This window comes from Macrobrachium rosenbergii, chromosome 48, assembly GCF_040412425.1.
Source record: "Macrobrachium rosenbergii isolate ZJJX-2024 chromosome 48, ASM4041242v1, whole genome shotgun sequence".
Lineage (NCBI taxonomy): Eukaryota > Metazoa > Arthropoda > Malacostraca > Decapoda > Palaemonidae > Macrobrachium > Macrobrachium rosenbergii.
The window spans coordinates 37,156,623-37,175,955 of record NC_089788.1 but is presented as its reverse complement, the minus strand read 5'-3'; the positions used below and the strand labels follow the sequence as shown (position 1 = coordinate 37,175,955).

The window sequence follows — 19,333 nt, the reverse complement described above, 5'->3', positions numbered from 1 at the left end:
GGGATTTGCTTTAAATTTTTACCACTTATTCTATAACTAATACTGAATAAACACAAGTCTTGTTTCAGTTTTCTTGGAGATATAAGCTTTTAGTTTAGAAAAAAAAAGTAAGTTTTCAGGAAACAGCAAAAGAAAAATATTTCTGGATGTTCAAGAAAGTTGTAACAATCAAGAAATCTTAATCAAGTTATACCAATATCATTATAACCTGTTTTCTCGATGACGCTCCTGCTGAGAGAATGGGATATTAGTGGGTGACAATTATTTTTGGATAAATTTTGTTAACACTTTTACATGCTTTCTTTTTTACAATCTGTCATTCACAGTGCCATACAAGCGATGAACAAAATTTTCCATGAACCAATCTAAACATTTTTTTTTTTACTAATAATGTTTCAAGATATATGTATTTACAAGTAAAACAGTCCAAAAAAGTGTATAATTCAAACTTGATCCTATCCAGGATTATTCATACAGACTTTTACACTTTTTACAATTTGTGGTTCACAGTGCCATACAAGTGGTGAACAAAACTGTCCATGAACCAATCTAAACATTTTTTTAGTAATAATGTTTCAAGATATTTCTATTTACACATATAACAGTCCAAAACAGTGTACAACTTACTTGATCCTATCCTGAATTATTTATACAGACTTTTTTAGAAGTCTTTTTTACAATTTGTAGTTCACAGTGCAATACAAGTGATGAACAAAATTGTCAATAAACCAATCTAAATTCTTTTAGCATTATCACTTCAGGATATGTTTATTTAGACATAAAACAGTTAATAACTAAAATGCGATAATTCCTCGAAATTCTGCCGTCGGCGCAGCCCTCAAATTTGTTAGTTAGTTCATGTATTTGCCCTTAAATTTGTTAGTTAGTTCATGTATTTATGTTTGTTATTTACTTTTACTGTGTTTCACATTGGTTATGGAGCAGTATCTCTTACTTGTGTTTTCCTCTTACTATTTTCTTATCATTTGAGTTTTTAAAAGCAGGCATGGTGATGGATGAGAACAGGTTTGTATAGAGTTATATTATCTGCTTTCCTTTTAGTCTTGTACATCAGTATTGCCATTTTTATAACGGTTCTCTTCCTTATGTGATAAGTGTGAAACCTGACAAGGTATGGTATGTGCATGTGGTACGAATGGTTGAGATCTCTGAAAACAAAACCTTAATCCACTACAAAGTCAATGTCCAAAAGTATTTTATGCTTTCTTTACTTAAGGGCTTGTAAATTTTTTTTTTATTATACAGTATTTCTTGCACATTTTTATATTTTTTCTAATATATTTCCTAAATATATCAAACACTTACAAGTATACTTACATAAGTATGGAAAAGGATATACAAAAAAATGCAAAAAAAGGAACAAGCAAGAGATGTCTAGCAAAGTTTAGTACAAAAGAAAACATACCCTAAATGTGGTGGGTACAACTAGCTGAGAAATGAAAGAATAATTCAATCATCATACACTATAGTATAAAATCATGAATGCATCATGTATACAGTAAATACCTTTTTTCCTGCTCTCTCAGCAACTCTTCCTGTGAAGTGAAGAAATCCATACTACCTAAAGTCTTCTCTTCAGAATTCATTCCAGGTTTGGGGTCATTCAGTCTAAAGTAATAAATGCCAGCTAATACTACTCTGTCTCCATGCTTTACCTGCAAATAATAAATATATAAATATAAATCTCAAGGATGTACAAGTACTGTTATTTTAAAATGCATCACAATTTCGAACTCATGTGTTAACCATGAATTATAAGACATGGGCTAAAACACCTACCTTACCAATGAGCAGAGTTCTGGATTAATTTGTAATATGCTGTAGTTTACATTACAGTAACTAAGACTAGATTTTTGTAGTATAATTTAGTTCATACTTCAGTAACTAAAACAAGCATGACACCCCAGAATAAGCCCAGTCCCACAAGATAGTGGATTTTATCCCTTAAATGATGACAATCCCACCTCTTGAAAAGGATGGTCAAATACAGCAAAATATTTGACATTCAAAAAGAAAATGGAAAGACTGATTTAGTATAGTAATTATACAACTGAGTTTGCAACTAATTTTTTAGCATTGAATCTAGATCTATTTTAACTTTGCTTGAGCAAGTGGTTCATCTAGTTCTTGAGCACAGATCCTTGATAAACACAGAGAGGCAAACTGATTCTACTATAATTAATAGATGGTGCTCTGGATTATTTCTGGTAAATTCTAGTGTTCAATTCTGCTATGTTCTGATTCAACTTCTTCAGTGGTGTTTGTACAGGATTACATGAATCTTTGTAAGTAATAAGTTCAAGGGATATGACAGAGCACTGAATTCAGTTGAAAAAATGGCCTGTAGAATTTTCAGGTATTGCAATGTAACTTGAAATTTTTATGAAATTTTGCAGTTGTTTTTTGAGTGCCATAGATTGATTGTAAAATGTACATTTTCTCTTTTATGTATTAGATATTAATTTAATTTTTCATAAGATGAATAATACTTTAAATTTGAAATAATCTCTTTCTTAGTTCTTTTCAAAGGTAAACACTATCTGGACTATTCTTTACATTATTAGTATTATTATAATGATAAAGTTAGGTAATATCTCAAAATGGACTTACTGCCTAACACCTTGTGAAATAAAATAATGCTTACTTGTACAGGTGACATTATTAGTTGGCCATTGACATAGGTTTCAGTGTCAATTCTTGGATGAAGAGTAAGTTTTTCACCATCCTTTACAATAGTACTGAAATGAAAAAGAGCTTTAACATCTAATACTTTAAAAATAATGTTAAACAATTCACATTACAAGAGGGTTGCATTATTGTAAAAACAAACTTTTTCAATATAAAAACACATAGGAACAAAAATAACAAATACATAAATAAATTTGAGCAATGAATTACTAAGTTGGAGCAATGAATTACTCATTTTTGTAAGCAATTGTACTGAAATATTGAGGAGAATCTGATTCTTGATAGATAAGGAAACTAAATTACATTAGATAAAAACTTTGGGATGATTATGGAGAATCAGCTAACAATTACCAATGGATGTCTTCACCGTGAAGACCTCTGAGTATAAGGTCACAAGGAGACTGGCCTATGGTCGTCACTCCATCTTTGAGGTTGTATGACAGAGTTTCTGATAACTGTGGATCTTCACACAAGTTAACCAGCTGGGGTCCTTTATCACCCTAGAACAGAACATTTCTTTAATATTTACTTCGATTACAATACATGATGGAAACACTTATTACAATGCTGCTGAATAAAGAGAAATCCTGCTAAAAATAAGAGAAATACTTTTGCTCCCCTCTTACAGTAGAGTACACAAGTTAAAAAAAAATGTGTTCTGCTTGACAAAGCACTTTGACAGAGCAAAAGGTACCTAATTAATCCATTTTTATACTAAAGCACATGCCTTGCTAGGAAACAGCTTCCTAGACATACATAAGAAACAGCAAATCAACACTTACAATACAGTAATGGCACTTGGTGTGTGAACCTACATCAGTAAAGAAGAGCAATGAATACATTATACATATCTGCTCTAATGCACAAAAATCAAAGCAGTGTCAGAAAAATTCTTTTCCATACCTTGCCCGATATCCCCTGAAGAAGCTGGTATTGTAGAACCTCTTGCTGACAAGCTTCGTTCTCCCTGAGGCGCTGTTCCAAGTTCCTGAGTTATACAATAGTAAATAAATTGGATACAATATTTATAAGAAAGCAAAACTTGAGTGAGAGAGAGAGAGAGAGAGAGAGAGAGAGGAGAGAGAGAGAGAGAGAGAGAGAGAGAGAGAGTGTGTGTGTGTGTGTGTGTGTGTGTGTGTGTGTGTGTGTGTGTGTGTTATAAATGGTTTTCACTGGTGGGTTACATATAATTTTGTTGAGTCCTGTTCACTTTGAATATATATATATATATATATATATATATATATATATATATATATATATATATATATATATATATATATATATATATATATATATATATATATATATATATACACAGACACACAGTCCAACCTCTTAGATCCGTGAACCATGGGACCAGGCCACTGCTAGACCACAGAATATCCAGGAATATAGAACACACCACTAAAAAATGAAGTCCTATGTAAACGTAGCTTTGCAAGCTAATTCCATATTCAAATATCCTAGTTGCCGACTTGGCCTACTACTGTACTTGGCTAAGTACTGACACCACTTTTTATCATTTTACTATTCATTTATTTTCACTTTATCATTTTATAACTTCACTCTGTATAATTTTCTTTAACATAGTGTACTTTAACACATTTAGCCTACATTTCCAAGTTAGCTTAACTAGTCAACAAAACATTTTTCTGAATCTGTAGAATATTACTGGTGACTTTCATCTCCAAAATTTACTATCTTCATAATTATCATTATTAGTTTCTTTGTCATTTATTTTGATATTAGAGGGTAATGAAATGACAGAAATAAAGAATGAATTTCAGTGATCACTCAGTGCATTCGCCGTCAAAAAGTAAACAAAGCACGTCGCCATCTATTGAGACAAATGAACACTAGGCAGATAGATACACTTTCTAGCATAGATAAAGATTTATGCTTGCGCTTCTCACCTCTAACATCATCTGATCTCTTGGCTGGCATATCAAATGTACCTATAAGGTAGAACTAAGTATTAACTCCGTAACAGGGATTTCCTTGTAAATTAACTTTTTCCACAGTATTTTGGTTGCTTATTAAGGTTTTACCTTCACTTTTTTTCGCACGACTGTAATTAATCTGTAATTAACCACAGAACTTCATCCAACAAGGTAGGGGACCCATTGGGAAAGCGGGGCTATGGGTGGGGTATACCTCCGGGACAGCGTGATTCGCTCCTCTGCTGCATTATTACCCTACAAGTTAGGGGACCCTAGGGAAAGCGGGGTTCTGGGTGAGGTAGACCACAGAAGGTGAGAAGGCGATCAAATCTCACTGTATACTGCATTACAGAGAGAAAAACCCTTCCACAAACACAAGAGGAACAAAACGACCGAGGTAGCCATTACAAAGGCAAATCCTTTCACTACCACAGCTATTTTGGATGCTGCTGCGCATGCGCACTGTTATAGGGGAGCTTTTAATGCACAGACCAACTGCATAAGGAGGAAAAAGGGGGGCTGGGGGGTCTGAGACCTATAAATACTTATCCTACCAATCACATTACACCATTAACTCTACATTGAGGAAAACCTTACTAATTCTTTGTGCTTTAGCCCAAATGGAGTGCTAGGAATGGGAGAAATGTTGGGAGGATTCATACACAGAGTTACTTATATTTCTTTCTGTTTCCGTATTTTGTAACCGGCTTTTCTTTCTGCTTACTTTTATTTCTAGTTCCTTATCCATAATAATTACTGCTCCTGTACATTAATGCATTCCCACTAAGTGACTTTACCCTATAAGCATTACAATACGACATTACAATTGAGGACAGGCCTTGAAGAATGGGGCTGCACCCTACAGGAAGTTTGAGGAAAAAGGCGGTTTCAGGAGGAAACGAGAAGTTTCTCTCAGCTTCGGAGGGGCCATGGGGGGATTCATACGTGATCTTCACAGGTTAGACCTACGTCTTTACAAGTACTATGAACTTTTGCTTGGTGGGATTCATAACCTGTTCATCAACTATAACAGTTTCTGTTAAGCTACTTTAACTTTGTCCTTTTCAATCAATTTAGATTTTCTTTAAAAGGGGAGGGTCCAGGGGTGTTTTTTTGCACATTTATTTTATCAGTGCAGAACTGCTGTGAACTGACTGGTGCCTTGGAAATTGGTTTTCCTTATACTTTTAGGGCTGTTGATAAAGATGACATTCTATTTTTTGCTGGCCTGCTTGTTGCTTGGTAGAATTTCCTACCTACATCTCACACCCCTTTGTTTCGTCGCTTCCCTCACTAGGTGTCTGTACGCTCTGCGTCTGCACAGAACTTTCTGCCTACTTCCACTTCTCACCTTACCCCGCCTTTGGAGGATGTGAGGAGCCCTCTCCCTGCCTTCCTCCATGTTCCTCCCCTTCCCTCAGCTGCTCCCACCCTGCAAAGAATGGTTCCCTGACATTTTGCACGTCCGAAGAACACTTCCATAACGGAAACATGTTGGCTTCCTATGTGTGTGTTCTCCCCCACCCAAAACCACGAATTCCCAAAGGGCACCATTACTGTTGGGTAGAGACAGGAAGTGAATAAAACTTGGCCGACAACAAACAAACGTGTCTCCTTCATCAACAAAGTATAGGAGAAACTAATTTCCAAGATAAAAACACGTTCAGAGTTAATACTTAAAAATACCTCGGGAAGTTGTAAACAATACGTGGCGCCACCCCCGTGGCCACTCAATGAAGTAATGGGAGCTAATTCAAAATCGAGCCAAACCACAGGAGTTACCAGACCACAGAATGCCAGTTTCAAGAGGTGTATGTGTGTGTTTTACTAGCAGATTGAAGATAAACATAAAAGTAAGTTTACAATAAAATTGGTATAATGGACAGATGACACAGATATCCCTGAGGACGGGGATTATAAAGGAACAGATGCACCTGGAATCCAGCACAGTTGAAGAATTAGTGGACCTACCAAAACAAAGGTAAATCTTTGAGAGGTTTTTACAAAAGATTAGGCCTAACAGCTCAAAAGCAGGGATAGTTTTAGCTGTTTTGCATGCTGGTGTTGATGTAAATGATTTACTCTCTAGTCTGAACAACGAGGTACCATCCATAAAATGTACTCTGGAATTGCCTCCCTTTCTTAGATGTTTTAATGCACAGAGAACCATTTCAATGCAAATTCATATTTATAGGAAACCAACCAACAACTTAACATATGTCCATTTCTATTCAGGCCACCACCTTAATATCAAAATTTCAATTTTTTCTTCCATGTTTTTATGAGCATTGCACATTGTCAGTCCCCAGTATTTGGATCAAGAGAATCGAATACGTGAGAAAAACAGGGGCAGGTTTATGTTACCCTTCACATATACTTCTGTAGACATTTGCAATAATGAAGCCCACAGAAAGTTTTATAGTGAAAGTAACATGGAGAAAGAAACCCCTACGAACATTCTTTGCTTGCCTTATTTTAGTGGTTTTGAAACTATAAATTCACTGTTAACATCTTTTAATGTCAACCAGAGTTTTTCCTATAACAACATACTAAAAGGAATGTTAATAAAAAAAAACAGCCCTAAGGAAAGCAACAACAATATATGAAATTCCATGCTTGGACTGCTCTTCTTTTTATATAAGTCAATCTAGTACAGATTTAGAAGTGAGAATTAGGCAGCATAAGTATTCAGTCAAAACTTGGCAAACATCCAATGCAATATTCATTCATTTAAGTGAAAACTCTCACAGGATCAGTGATTACCAGATCAAAAGATTTCTCTTCATGAAATCTTTTAGAATCTGCAATTATACAGCTTACTTCCAGGTGTAACTTCAACCTTAGCTTGTATTATCTGGAACCATGTATTAGTAAAATGTTTAAGAATGACCTCGGATAAAATCACTGACTTAATTACTAATTAGTTACCTTATATATTCTTTCTACGCATTCGTATGATTAATAGTTTTTTGAAAATGTTCACTTTTCAAAAATTTTTATTGTTTACAAAAATGAGACTATATAGTGTTGTACTTTTATAATAATGTAATCAGTTTATTCATTCCAAGGTCAATTTTGGTGGTCAGTATCTTCCCCTGTATAATTCTTTAATTGACTCCTCCCTGACTTTGAGCCATTAGGCCTAATATTTTGTAAAAACTTCACAAAGATTTACCTTTGTTTGGTAGGTCACTAATTCTTCAACTGCGTTGGATTTCAGGTGCATCTGTTCCTTTATAATCCCTATCCTCAGGGATATCTGTACGTCATCTGTCAATTATACGAACTTTATTGTAAAATTACTTTTATATTTCTCTTCAGTCTGCTAGTAAAGGACCGTGTGTCAAAAGGCCTTGCAACCACTCTGTTGTTGTTTCACTTATTCCTTGGAGGCATTTGCCTTTATATATACTGTACTCCTCCTCCCTGACACATGTCAGTGTGGATCTGTTGTTGCCTATGGTCGGTATGTTTATCAGTATTGTCCCCTTGTAAAGTCCCCGCTCAATGGGTTCTCTATGGTGAACCTCCCATTTTCTACGGTGCCTTCACAGCTGACCCGAGGTCGCAATTACACAACCTTATTATCATTAGTGTGATTTGTATATTTATTACCTGTTCATTTGCCCTTATACATAGTACTGTATATGTGTCAGAGTATTTTTTGTGTCCAATCAGCTGTTGTTATTCATCATGTTGTCTATATGTACCTGTCCTGTTGTATAGAGAAATAGTTTGACTGACCCTCGTCGGCAAATCATCGGCATCATTAGCGGACCCACATGGCACGCTCCCAAGTGTGTACTAACGCGAGTGTTCCCTCACACTCCAAGTGAGAGTGCGGAATGAGCATGGATGCAGATTTTCCCTCCCATGTACAAATAACCGCAAACTTCTCGGAGGCAGATGTCTCCCTCTCGCAACCCCCTCTCAAGCCCTCTTCCACGCCAAAACCCGCGAACTCCTCCATGCAGGTACCTGCTCCCCACGCAATGCCCCTCCTGACGGACCAACCGAGGGCGGCCCTCAGCATAAAGCTGCCGCCGTTCAGCCATCAGAACCCGGCGTCTTGGCTCTACAGGGTAGAGGGGCAATTCAGGGTGGCAGGCCTGACCGACGAGGTGTTGAAGGCAGACATCGCTATCAACGCCCTACTCGAGGAGATATACAGGAGAGTTGTCCCCATGGGTGACGTCAACCACGAGCCCTGCCACCTTCCAGAAATTAAAGGCCACTCTCGTCGAGACCTGCTCCCTGCCAGTCTCCGAGAGGGCCGCCCGCACCCTCGACATCGCCATCAACCACCGGCAGGACACGAACCTCTTGGAGACGTGGCATGCCCTCCTCCCCAAGATGTACAACAGCGGCAGGCACAAAGAGATTAGCCTGTCGAGGGAGATCCTCCTGCGGCAGCTACTCCCAGAGGTCCGTGGACAGATTACGGAGCCCTACACCCTGCTGGTCGAGGACCAGATAAGGATGGCGCAGCAGCTGACTGACTCCACGAGGGCGGTGAAGCAGGCATCCACGCCCACACACCCCATCAACTGCCTCCAGCCGGAGGACCCCACCACAGAGTGCATTAACGTCGTGGCCTCCACCTCCAGAAGAAGGAAAGGCCGGGGTTTTGCTACTACCACCAGAGGTTTGGTAAAGATGCCCAGAATTGCTTAGCCCCCTGCCTTTTTGCCCACCTAAAAAACGGGGGAGGTGGCGGCCACCCTCACAGGCCGCCATGGCAGCAGCATCCAAAGCACCCAGGAGCCCCGCACCAGAAGGCTTCTACGATCGTGACACTATCTCTGGCAGGATGATGCTGATCGATAGGGGGACAATGCGGTCAGTATTCCCGCCTTCCAGAGAGGACCGCAAGCGCCCGCCGGACCTGGCTGCCTCCCTGACGGCCGCCAACGGGTCCCCCATCCTCTCCTAAGGCACCAGGCTCCTGTCGGTCTCCATCCTGGGCCGGAGATAAAAGTGGAACTTCATCGTCGCGGGCGTTAGGACCCCGCTCCTGGGTGGGGACTTCCTCACCCACTTCGGACTGGCAGTCGACATCGGCCGCAAGCGCCTGCTGGACACAAAGTCCTGCCAGTCCCTGCCCCTGTCGCCAGGCCCCAGGGTGCCCACAGTCTGTTCTGTTGCTCCCCACCAGTACGCCTCCCTCCTGAAGGAATTCCCGGAGGTATTCAAACCTGAGCTGTGTCAGGTGCACGGGGCCCCCGCCAAACATGGGATATATCATCACATCAAGAACAAGCCCCCCCCTCCCCCACGCACACAAAGTCCTGGAGGCTTCCTCCACAGCGCCTTCAGGAGGCCAAGAGGGCCTTCGCCGAGATGGAGCGTATGGACATATGCAGAAAGGCCCCAAGCCCATGGGCCTCCCCTCTTCACATGGCGCAGAAAACGGACGGCTCCTGGAGACCCTGCAACTACAGGCGGCTCAACCTCGCTAGAGCCCGACCACTACCCTCTACCAAACATGCAAGACCTGATGGCCTCCTTCCACGGGGCCACAATATTTTCAAAACTAGATCTTTTAAAATCTTTTAAAATCATATCTCCAGGTACCAGTAGCTCCAGAAGACATCCCCAAAACCGCCATCATCATGCCCTTCAGGTCCTACGTCTTCGCCTTCTCCACCTTTGGCCTGAGGAATGCAGGGGCGACCTTTCAGAGACTGATGGACAGCATCCGGGGGACCTGAACTTCTGCGTCTGCTACGTCGATGATATCCTAATTTTTTCCAGGTCCCACAAGGAACACCTTCGGCTCATCCGGAAGGTCCTGCAGCCCCTGCAGGAGAATTCCTGGGCCACGAGATATCCCCGGGAGGCGTCCACCCAGTTGCATCGAAGGTCGAGGCCATTGTCAGGTTCCCCACCCCTACCTCCATCAAAGCCGTACAAGAATTCCTCAGGATGGTCAACTACTACAGGAGGTTCATCCCCGGGGTTGCGCACACCATGGCCCCCCTGACGGAGATCCTCAAGGGCCGTCTGAAGACCTTAATGTGGGGCCCTGACCAGCAGCGGGCCTTCTCCCTGACGAAGGCCACCCTCGCCAAGGCAACAGCTTTGGCCCACCAGGACCCCAGCGACCCCCTCCAGCTAACAACGGATGCCAGCAACATCGTCTGTGGGGCCGTCCTGGAACAGGTCGTCAACGGAGCCCCTCAGCCCATCGCCTTCTTCAGAAGGAAGCTCAGCCCCACGAGTCCCGCTACAGCACCTTCGACAGGGAGCTCTTCATCGTGTTCCAGGTGGTACACCACTTCAAATTCCTCCTGGAGGGTACAACCTTCACGGTTTGGACGGACCACCAGCCGCTGGTCCATGCCTTCACAAGGCTGAGGGATGCATGGTCCTCCAGGCAGCAGCAGCACCTCGCAGCCATCGCAGAGTTCACCTGCACCATCAAGTACCTCCCCGGCAGGAAGAACCCAGCAGCCGACGCCCTCTCGAGGACCGAAATCAACGCAGTGCAGCTTGGGATTGAATACGAGGACCTCGCCCAGGAACAAGCCGCCGACCCAGAGATTCCAGCTTACCGCACCGCCACCACGTTGCTGAAGTGGAAGGACGTGCCCCTCGCCCCCAGGGGGGCCAACACTGCTGAGTGACGTAGGTACTCGCCACCCCCACCCACTGGTGCCCGCCTCCCATCGTCGACTGGTCTTCGACGTCATCCACAGACTGTCCCATCCCTCCGGCAGGACGACGGCTAGGCTACTGGCGGAGAAGTTCATCTGGCATGGCATACGAAGGACGCAACGGCCTGGGCAAGGCAGTGCATACAGTGTCAGGCCAGCAAAGTAGGGCGGCACACTGAATTGGGGATGGGTGACTTTCCCCAGCCGAGGAGATGTTTTGGGCACATCCACGTCGACGTAGTAGGTCCTCTTCCCCCATCAGGAAGAGCCAGATACCTTCTGACAGTCATCGACTGCTCCACCAGGTGGCCCGAAGTGACGCCCATGGAAGAAACCACCTCCAGTGCATGTGCTGAGGCTCTCCTCTCCAGCTGGATCAGCCGGTTCGGTGTCCTGGACCATATAACTACGGACAGGGGACCAGCCTTCCTGTCCGAGCTGTGGATTGCCCTGGCACGCCTGCTGGGGACCACTCGCCACAGCACCACCGCCTACAACCCCGCAGCCAATGGAATGGTGGAAGGTTCCACAGGTCCCTAAAGGCGTCCCTCATGGCTCGTTGCACCGCCGACATCTGGAAGTACCAGCTGCCCTGGGTCCTCCTCGGGCTGAGGACCGCCCCCAGAGCCAACAGCGACCCGTCCGCAGCAGAAAAGGTTTGCGGGGAGTCCCTCATAGTCTCGGGCAAACTCATCACGGAGGACCAAGACGACCTAACAACGCAGAGGCTCCGCGACAGGGTTGGGAAGTTCACCCCCTGCCGGCAGACATATACCGACAGGACGTCCCCCTTCATGCCTCCCAGTCTATCCTCCACCACCTACGTCTTCGTCAGGAACGGTGCCGTACGCCCACCCTTAACCAGGCCCTACAGGGGGCTTTTCCTTGTACTGGAGAGAAACAAGAAGGCATTCTGGGTGGCCTTCCACGGGAAGGACGACTGGGTGTCAGCAGACTGCCTGAAGCCCGCATTCCTGGAGGAAGGTGTCGGGGGCACTTCCCAAAGCCCCCGCAGGAGGTGGTGCTCCCTCAGCCCGCCCCGCCCGCAAGAAAACCTCATGGGCACCCCCGGAAGGCCCCGGGTCTGGGCAGGAGAGCAATCCAACACTCCCATCCGCAGGGCACCAGAGAAGTCGAACGCACCCCACAGCTGGCATTGAGAAGGCACGGCCCTCTCCGCCACCCCACCAGATACCTGCTTTGATCAGACGTTACCTACATCTTGGGGGGGGGGGGATATTGTAACGTCCCCACTCAACGGGTTCTCTATGGTGAACCTCCTGTTTTCTATGGTACCTTCACAGCTGACCTGAGGTCGCACTTACACAACCTTATTATCATTATTGTGATTTGTATATTTATTACCTATTCATTTGCCCTTATACATAGTATATGTGTCAGAGTATTTTTTGTGTCCAATCAGCTGTTGCTAATCATCATGTTGTCTATATGTACCTGTCCTGTTTTGTGTAGAGAAATAGTTTGACCTCGGGTCACTTGTAAATTTTGTACTGACGTCTGCGTATACACCGACATCCGCACGCCGCTTTATAAGCGGGTTGCTTCATCAATAAACTAGCAGTACTTGTCTTCCTGCTCTTTCTTTAGCACCTCTCACACCCTGAGAGTATATTGTGATTTTTAGCCAAATGAGTTTTGAAGGCCACTCCTACCTTGACATCGGCCTGTGGATGGATATGTAGTCTCTAACGGTTGTGTATGTTCGTCAGTGGTGTTCCTGCAGTATATATATTTGTGACTTCTAATACTCTGTATCAGTCCTTCATCAATGGCTTGGAAATAAAGTTGAAACCGGTAAGGACCTACAACCCGTCTCTTATTTTTTACCTGTGGTAATGTATGATATATATATATATATATATATATATATATATATATATATATATATATATATATATATATATTTTATGGCAGTGTATAAGGAGACCCAGCATATACAATGACCCTTTTCCCCTTTTCCTGTAAAAATGTAGGTTTAGAGGTATGTTCACTGTATAAGACAACCCCCAATTTATTAAATTAAATATGGTACATAAATAAAATCAATAATTATTGGAATGATCGTACTAAAAATGTGTAAAATCAATAGCTTCAAGATTTTGAAAAGTTTGGCAAAGCTCATCTTAACAAAAAATATTTTTCTATTCCCTAAGGAAAAATATAAACATCATGACAAATCCTCAATGCCTATGACATCACTATGGGTGGAGTAATACACAGTTGAAGTAGATCCGCAACAATGCATTCCTTTAAAATTGGAAAGAGCCCCAATCATAAGGATAACTGGGAACTATCGAGATCACAAAATCCTTCAGTTTGATTACAAAATACTACCAAGGAAATACTGGCCTTTAGTGAACAACAAGGCTCATAAGTCAAGCACAACTGGGAACTACGAACACGGTTATGTTTCATAAACAAGAAAGTTGACTACCCCGATTTACCATTTCGGTGACCTCAAATTATCTATCAATGTTTAAAGACATTGTATAATAAGTATCAATAACAAAATTGTCTAATAATATTACCTTATAATACAGTCGACACCTGGCATTCATGGGGGTTGCGTACCACAACCCCCAGTGAATAGCTAAAATCCATGAGTACTTAAAACCCCTCTAAACGCTTAGAACTGCGTACTTTGAGAGTTCAGACAAAAATAACCCTCTAAAAATGCTTATACCCGAACATTTTAATAGTTTTATCACAAAAAGTGCATTTAGCCATGAAAATATGATACAGTAATTGGTGAATATTTCTGTGAAAAATACTGCAAATAGGCAAATTTTCTGCGAATAATGTGTATATATGTTCCACAGGGAAATCTGTGAATCAGTGAGTGCTCGAATCCGGAACCCCAAATAGGCAGGGGCCCACTGTAATGGTACCCTGGATAAAGCTAGTAACAAAGTGAGAGCTCACTCCTTATGTCTAATAATGGTAATTCCTGTTGTTTTGTTTACACTATCAATAGTTGTTTCGCTAGTGATTCACTTGAATTACCTATTGTTTTTACAGTTATTGCAGTTGTTTTCTTTACAGTGTCAATAGTTGTGATAGTAGTTAACTAGTGACACAACTATCGACACTTCAGGGGTTAGCAGCATTAGCCTATCAAAAAATCTCCTCAGGATTTAAGGTTTGCTTTTTATACTCAGATACTCAGTGTATTAGATGACTCCCTATTTTGGGGGAGATTTTGTAAGGTTAAAAGGTCACCGGCATGTACGGATATGTATGTATGTATGTGTGTATGTATGTATGTATGTGTGTGTATATATGTATATATATATATATATATATATATATATATATATATATATATATATATATATATATATATATATATATATATATATATATATATATATATACATAAAATAAAATATATACTGTTCTAGTTATCATGTGTTCTGTGCAATGACAATAACTGTTAAAGTATTGTATATAGTGTAATGTCAGATCTCAAAAGAGTTAGTGATTTATATAACTTAACAGCATAATTTAGAATTAATAATACATTTTAATAATGACGTAGTATGTGAGCGTGCATTTTGTCTCCCAGCAACGTGTTCTGTACTTGTGTTTTCGTATGTCATGTTTTGATTCTGTTGTCATCGTGAAAGATAACGCGTTAACAAGCAAGGGAATGGCAGTAGAGTCGTTTAGGGTTTTGTCTCATACGAGAAAAAGAGGAATGATTTTGCAATGTTTCATGTACTGTTCTGAAAACCAAATTTGGTTCTTTGTCTTGTTTTGAAAGAGTGCCATTTATGACTGGCCAACTGCCATCTGTTTTCAATGCATTGAGATTTCATTAAGAGCTTCCATACAATTTTCTCCTCGAGTCACGTATGCCTTTTTGAGAGCAAATGCACATCTCGATCGATTATGTAATTTTTTGTAAGACTCCACTGCTCTGATCACGTATTGTTCTGACACATTAGTTTTGGCCCCATAACGCTTTGCTCTGATAATAGCGTCATCTGATTGTTTCATTTCTTGCTGGAATCCTAAAGTTAGTTCACTCTGATTTCAGACTGTTTATGTGGTTCCCTCTCTCTCTCTTTCTTCAAAAGAGAGAAGTTATTAAAGTAAAATATATTTGTGTGGTCATTGATATTAAACTTAGCTTTTGAGATCTGAATGTAGGAAAAGTGTGTAATGGCACCTATCAGAAGTGTGTTTTGTGAATCTCCAGCAGTTGCATTTCAGGTGATTTTGTGAAGGTTTCATAAGCCTGTGTATGGTAAAGTGCATTTTACTTATTATTACCATGGTATAATAAGGTATAATATCTTGGGAAATTTTTGCCTTAGTGAAATTGTTTTGGTAAATTTTTTGTGTACTTTTGTGTTCTTGTATTTGCAATCTCTTAATTTTTCACATTTCATATATTGGTGATTTAAAATTTATTTACTTAGCATTTTAAATATTTCTTGATAATTTAACGCTGCATACTTGATTTAATTTTCATTGACTGATTTAATTTCTTGATAAATTAACCTTTGTAATTTAATTCAAGAATCAATTAAATTTTGTGTTGTTTTCAAGTAATAGTACATTTTTTTCTGATTGAGAATTCTAAAAATAAATTTTAAATTTAAAAATAAATATTTTTATTCAAAATTTTTTTAAATGAGTGTTGCATTTATTGACCACCAGTGAATAGGATTTGTAACTGTCAAAGAAACGAGCAGGTAAAAGTTACTGCTGCAGATCAAGGCAAAGACGCCGGGCCGTGATAGACAATGGAATTGACTGTGACCTAGTTTTAATATGCAGTGAAGTGTACAAATTACAATACAAAACATAGAGCTAAACAAGATTGTCTTGATGCCTGTGAATGAAGAAACATGTCCAATGTTTGGTAAATACCATAAAGTAAAAATATTAAAATCTGACCTGTTTTAAATTGAGCTTGAAAACGGGAAGTCACCAAAGAAAACAAGCTTGTTTTGATAAACACTATCCTTGATTTCTTCAAATACTCAAGATTAATGATTAATCCCTGTTCTGCTGGGATCGCTGAAGGGTGCGGGCTCCTTGAAGATAACTGAGGGGCCTCCCGCCTGTGAGGCTGCTGTTTGGGCGGTCCCTTCCTGGGGCGGCGCAGGTGCTGGATTTGGAAGGGGTTGCGTCGCTGCCGGACTCTCCGACAGGAAGGCGGGCTTTTCGGTTGAAACCCAGTCGTCCTTGCCTGGGAGTGCCAGCCGAACGCCTGCTGTTCCGCTCCAGCACGCGGAAGGGTCCCCTGTACTTAGTTAGTGGTGGATCGTCGACTCTGACGAAGACGTGGGTGGCGGATGACAGCTGTGGCGGCAACCAAATGGTTGCCTGATGAGTGCCTGCATAACAACTTGCCGCCAAAGAGATGGGGAGTGGCGAACATCCGTACTCTCCCGGCACCACGAGGGTTCCCCATTTGTTCAGCTGCGGATGGGTGCAGGCTCTGAACCCTCAACCCGAGGAGGACCCACGGCAGCTGATGTTTCAGTCCTCGGCGGTGCAGCGGGCCATGAGGATGACTTCAGGACCTGTGGAACCGTTTTTCCATTGGGTTGTGCGCTGTGGTGGTGTGGTGCGTGGTTCCCATTGAGCCAGGGCAGACCAAATAGATAAGCGGGGCCTGTCGGTTGTGATGTTCAAATATAGTCGGCTAATATAACTGGAGAGCAGGGCCTCAGCGCACGCTGGCGCTATTTCATTAATGGGTCCACCTTAATAATCTATTACCGTCAGCTAGGTACTGTTGGTTCATTGCATTATGACATATAATGTCAGTACAAAATGAGATTAGACAAAAATACTGGTCTGGCACTGCAGGCACTGTTTTGCCCAGGCTGATTTTCACCCGAGACGAACTTTTTGATTTGGCGTGGTCCTGCGGAAAATTAAAATTAAAACCTGGCGGCGTGTGAGGCTGGAACCAAAGCCTGGCCTGTGCTGATGTCAAGACAGGCTGGGGCCTTTCATCATGTTCATCGCCACTGAGATGATGGCAGTGCAGTATGCTGGGGTTTCTGGGTCAGCGGCCTGTTCTCTGGCAAGGTCTGGTAATCTACACAAGCTGCACTGCGTTCAACTCGACTCTGGAGGGGGCCCTGCTACGGATTTTTCTTGCCGGGGAGGTACCTGGGAACAGGTAAATTCGGCTAGGCTGAGAGGTGGTGCTGTCTGGAAGACCATATCCCCTCACTGTTGATGTTTGAACCAGTGGCTGGTGGTCTGTAAATCATTGTAAAAATAATTAAAATGCCGAACTTTCATCGGCGTAGAGTTCCCTGTCGAAGGTGCTGTATCTGCAGGACTGAACTTCCTGAAGAAGGCTACTGGGGCGCCATTGATGATTTGCTCCAGAACAGCACCGCAGGCAACGTCTCGTCTGTCGTCAGCTGGAGGGGAGCTCTCTCTCTCTGGTGTGCCAAGCGGTTGCCTTGGTGAGGGCGGCCTTCTCAGGGGAAAAGGTCTGCTGCTGGCTGGGGCCCAAGAAATATTGACCTTTTAGGACTTACTGGTGTCGCGCGATCATGAAACTTTACCATCCCACAGAACTCCTGGGCGGCCTTGATGGAGGTGGGTGTCGGGAAATAACTTTCGATTGATAAATTTGTGACCCAGGAATTTTAGCACTTGTCTAAAAAATATTTTCTTGGAGGCGCTGGAACTTCTTTGTTCGTTAGAGACCTGGAAAATATGAGAATGTCGTCGGCGTAGCAGCGCAGAATTTTAGGTCCCCAGGATGCTGTCCATGAGCCAGCCGAAAACATTACAAGGACCCGAGGTGATGATGGCTGTTTTGGTATGTCCATATTACCTGTGATTTAAGAAGGTCCAATTTAGTGAATATTTTGGCCCTGTGAAAGGAGGCCGTGAATCTTGCATAGGCAGGTAGTGGTCGGGCTCCGTTGCAATGTTGAGCCGCCTGTGGTCGCCGCATAAGTCTCCAGGAGCCGTCCGGTTTCTGCACCATGTGGAGGGGGAGGCACTGTTGATCTGTTCCATCTTAAATCACTTTTTCGTAAAAAGGCGCTAATTAACCCCATGTGTCGGGGGCCCTTTAGTCACTATATGGTGGTATATGCCGTGCTTGGCTGGGGCCCGGGGACTTACAGCTAATAAAACACCTCAGGGAACTCCGACAGAAGGTGTGCATACTGGTGAGGCCCGGCACTGATGGTGGGTCTGGGTCCCGTTTTCTTCAGAGACCGGGATGGGTTTCGGAGGCGCTAGCGCCCCGTATTGCAGGCGAAGTGCGCCAGAAAATCGGCCCCCAGGGTGGGGTTCCTACGCGCGAAGATGAAGTCCACCCACTGGATTCATTGGGGTTCGTTGGCGGCAATGGCGTGTCTGGTGTCTGGTGCGGTCCTCTCTGGATGCTGGGAAGACCGATAAAGGCTCCTATGGGCATCATCCTATAAGGGTGTCGCAGACGTAAAAACCTACTGTTTTGAGGCCCTGGGTTCTTCAGCTGCCATGGCGGCCTGTCCTGCTGGCCGCCGCCCTGTTTTGTTGAAACATTGTCAGTTTCAGGCGTCCTTTCGAACCACTTGTGGTAGCGAAAAGCCCGGGGACCTTTGTGGTTCGAAGGCGCTAAACGGGCTTCTCCTTCTTCATTGGCTGGGCCGGACTGACCGGTTTTTTTAGCCGCTGTGAAGCCTTGACGGAGTTGTGAGTGTTGTCATGATCGTCAGGCATGGTGTATAGTCTGGTTTTGGCGAAGGAAGATTTCCCGTATGAATTATCTCCTGCCAGATTGTTTGTGCCACCCAAGACTGGTATTGATAGGAGATCTCTGTTGCCCCAAGCGTTATTGAGTTGTGGCGTGGATTATTGGCAGGTCGAGCGCACGGGAGATTTTAGAAGCAGGGAGCAAGCTTGAACTTTTTGTGGTGCTGTATGAGGTGTGTGTTGGCATGAGTTTTCTGTACATCCGGAAGGGCGTTGAGCACTGTCCCTGTATTTTGTGACAATTCTGAAGTGGCTCTCCACCCTGCGCCCACA

At 42.8% G+C, this 19,333-nt stretch overlaps 1 protein-coding gene across 1 annotated transcript in view; it reads right to left on the bottom strand.

The window, feature by feature from the left end:
* Nucleotides 1-19,333, bottom strand: part of LOC136831345 (kinesin-like protein KIF14) — a 563,293-nt gene that overhangs the window by 217,675 nt on the left and 326,285 nt on the right. The window contains 4 exon segments of the mRNA XM_067091651.1: nt 1,528-1,676; nt 2,666-2,759; nt 3,061-3,209; nt 3,613-3,697. Of these exon segments, the coding sequence (XP_066947752.1) occupies nt 1,528-1,676; nt 2,666-2,759; nt 3,061-3,209; nt 3,613-3,697 (477 nt within the window).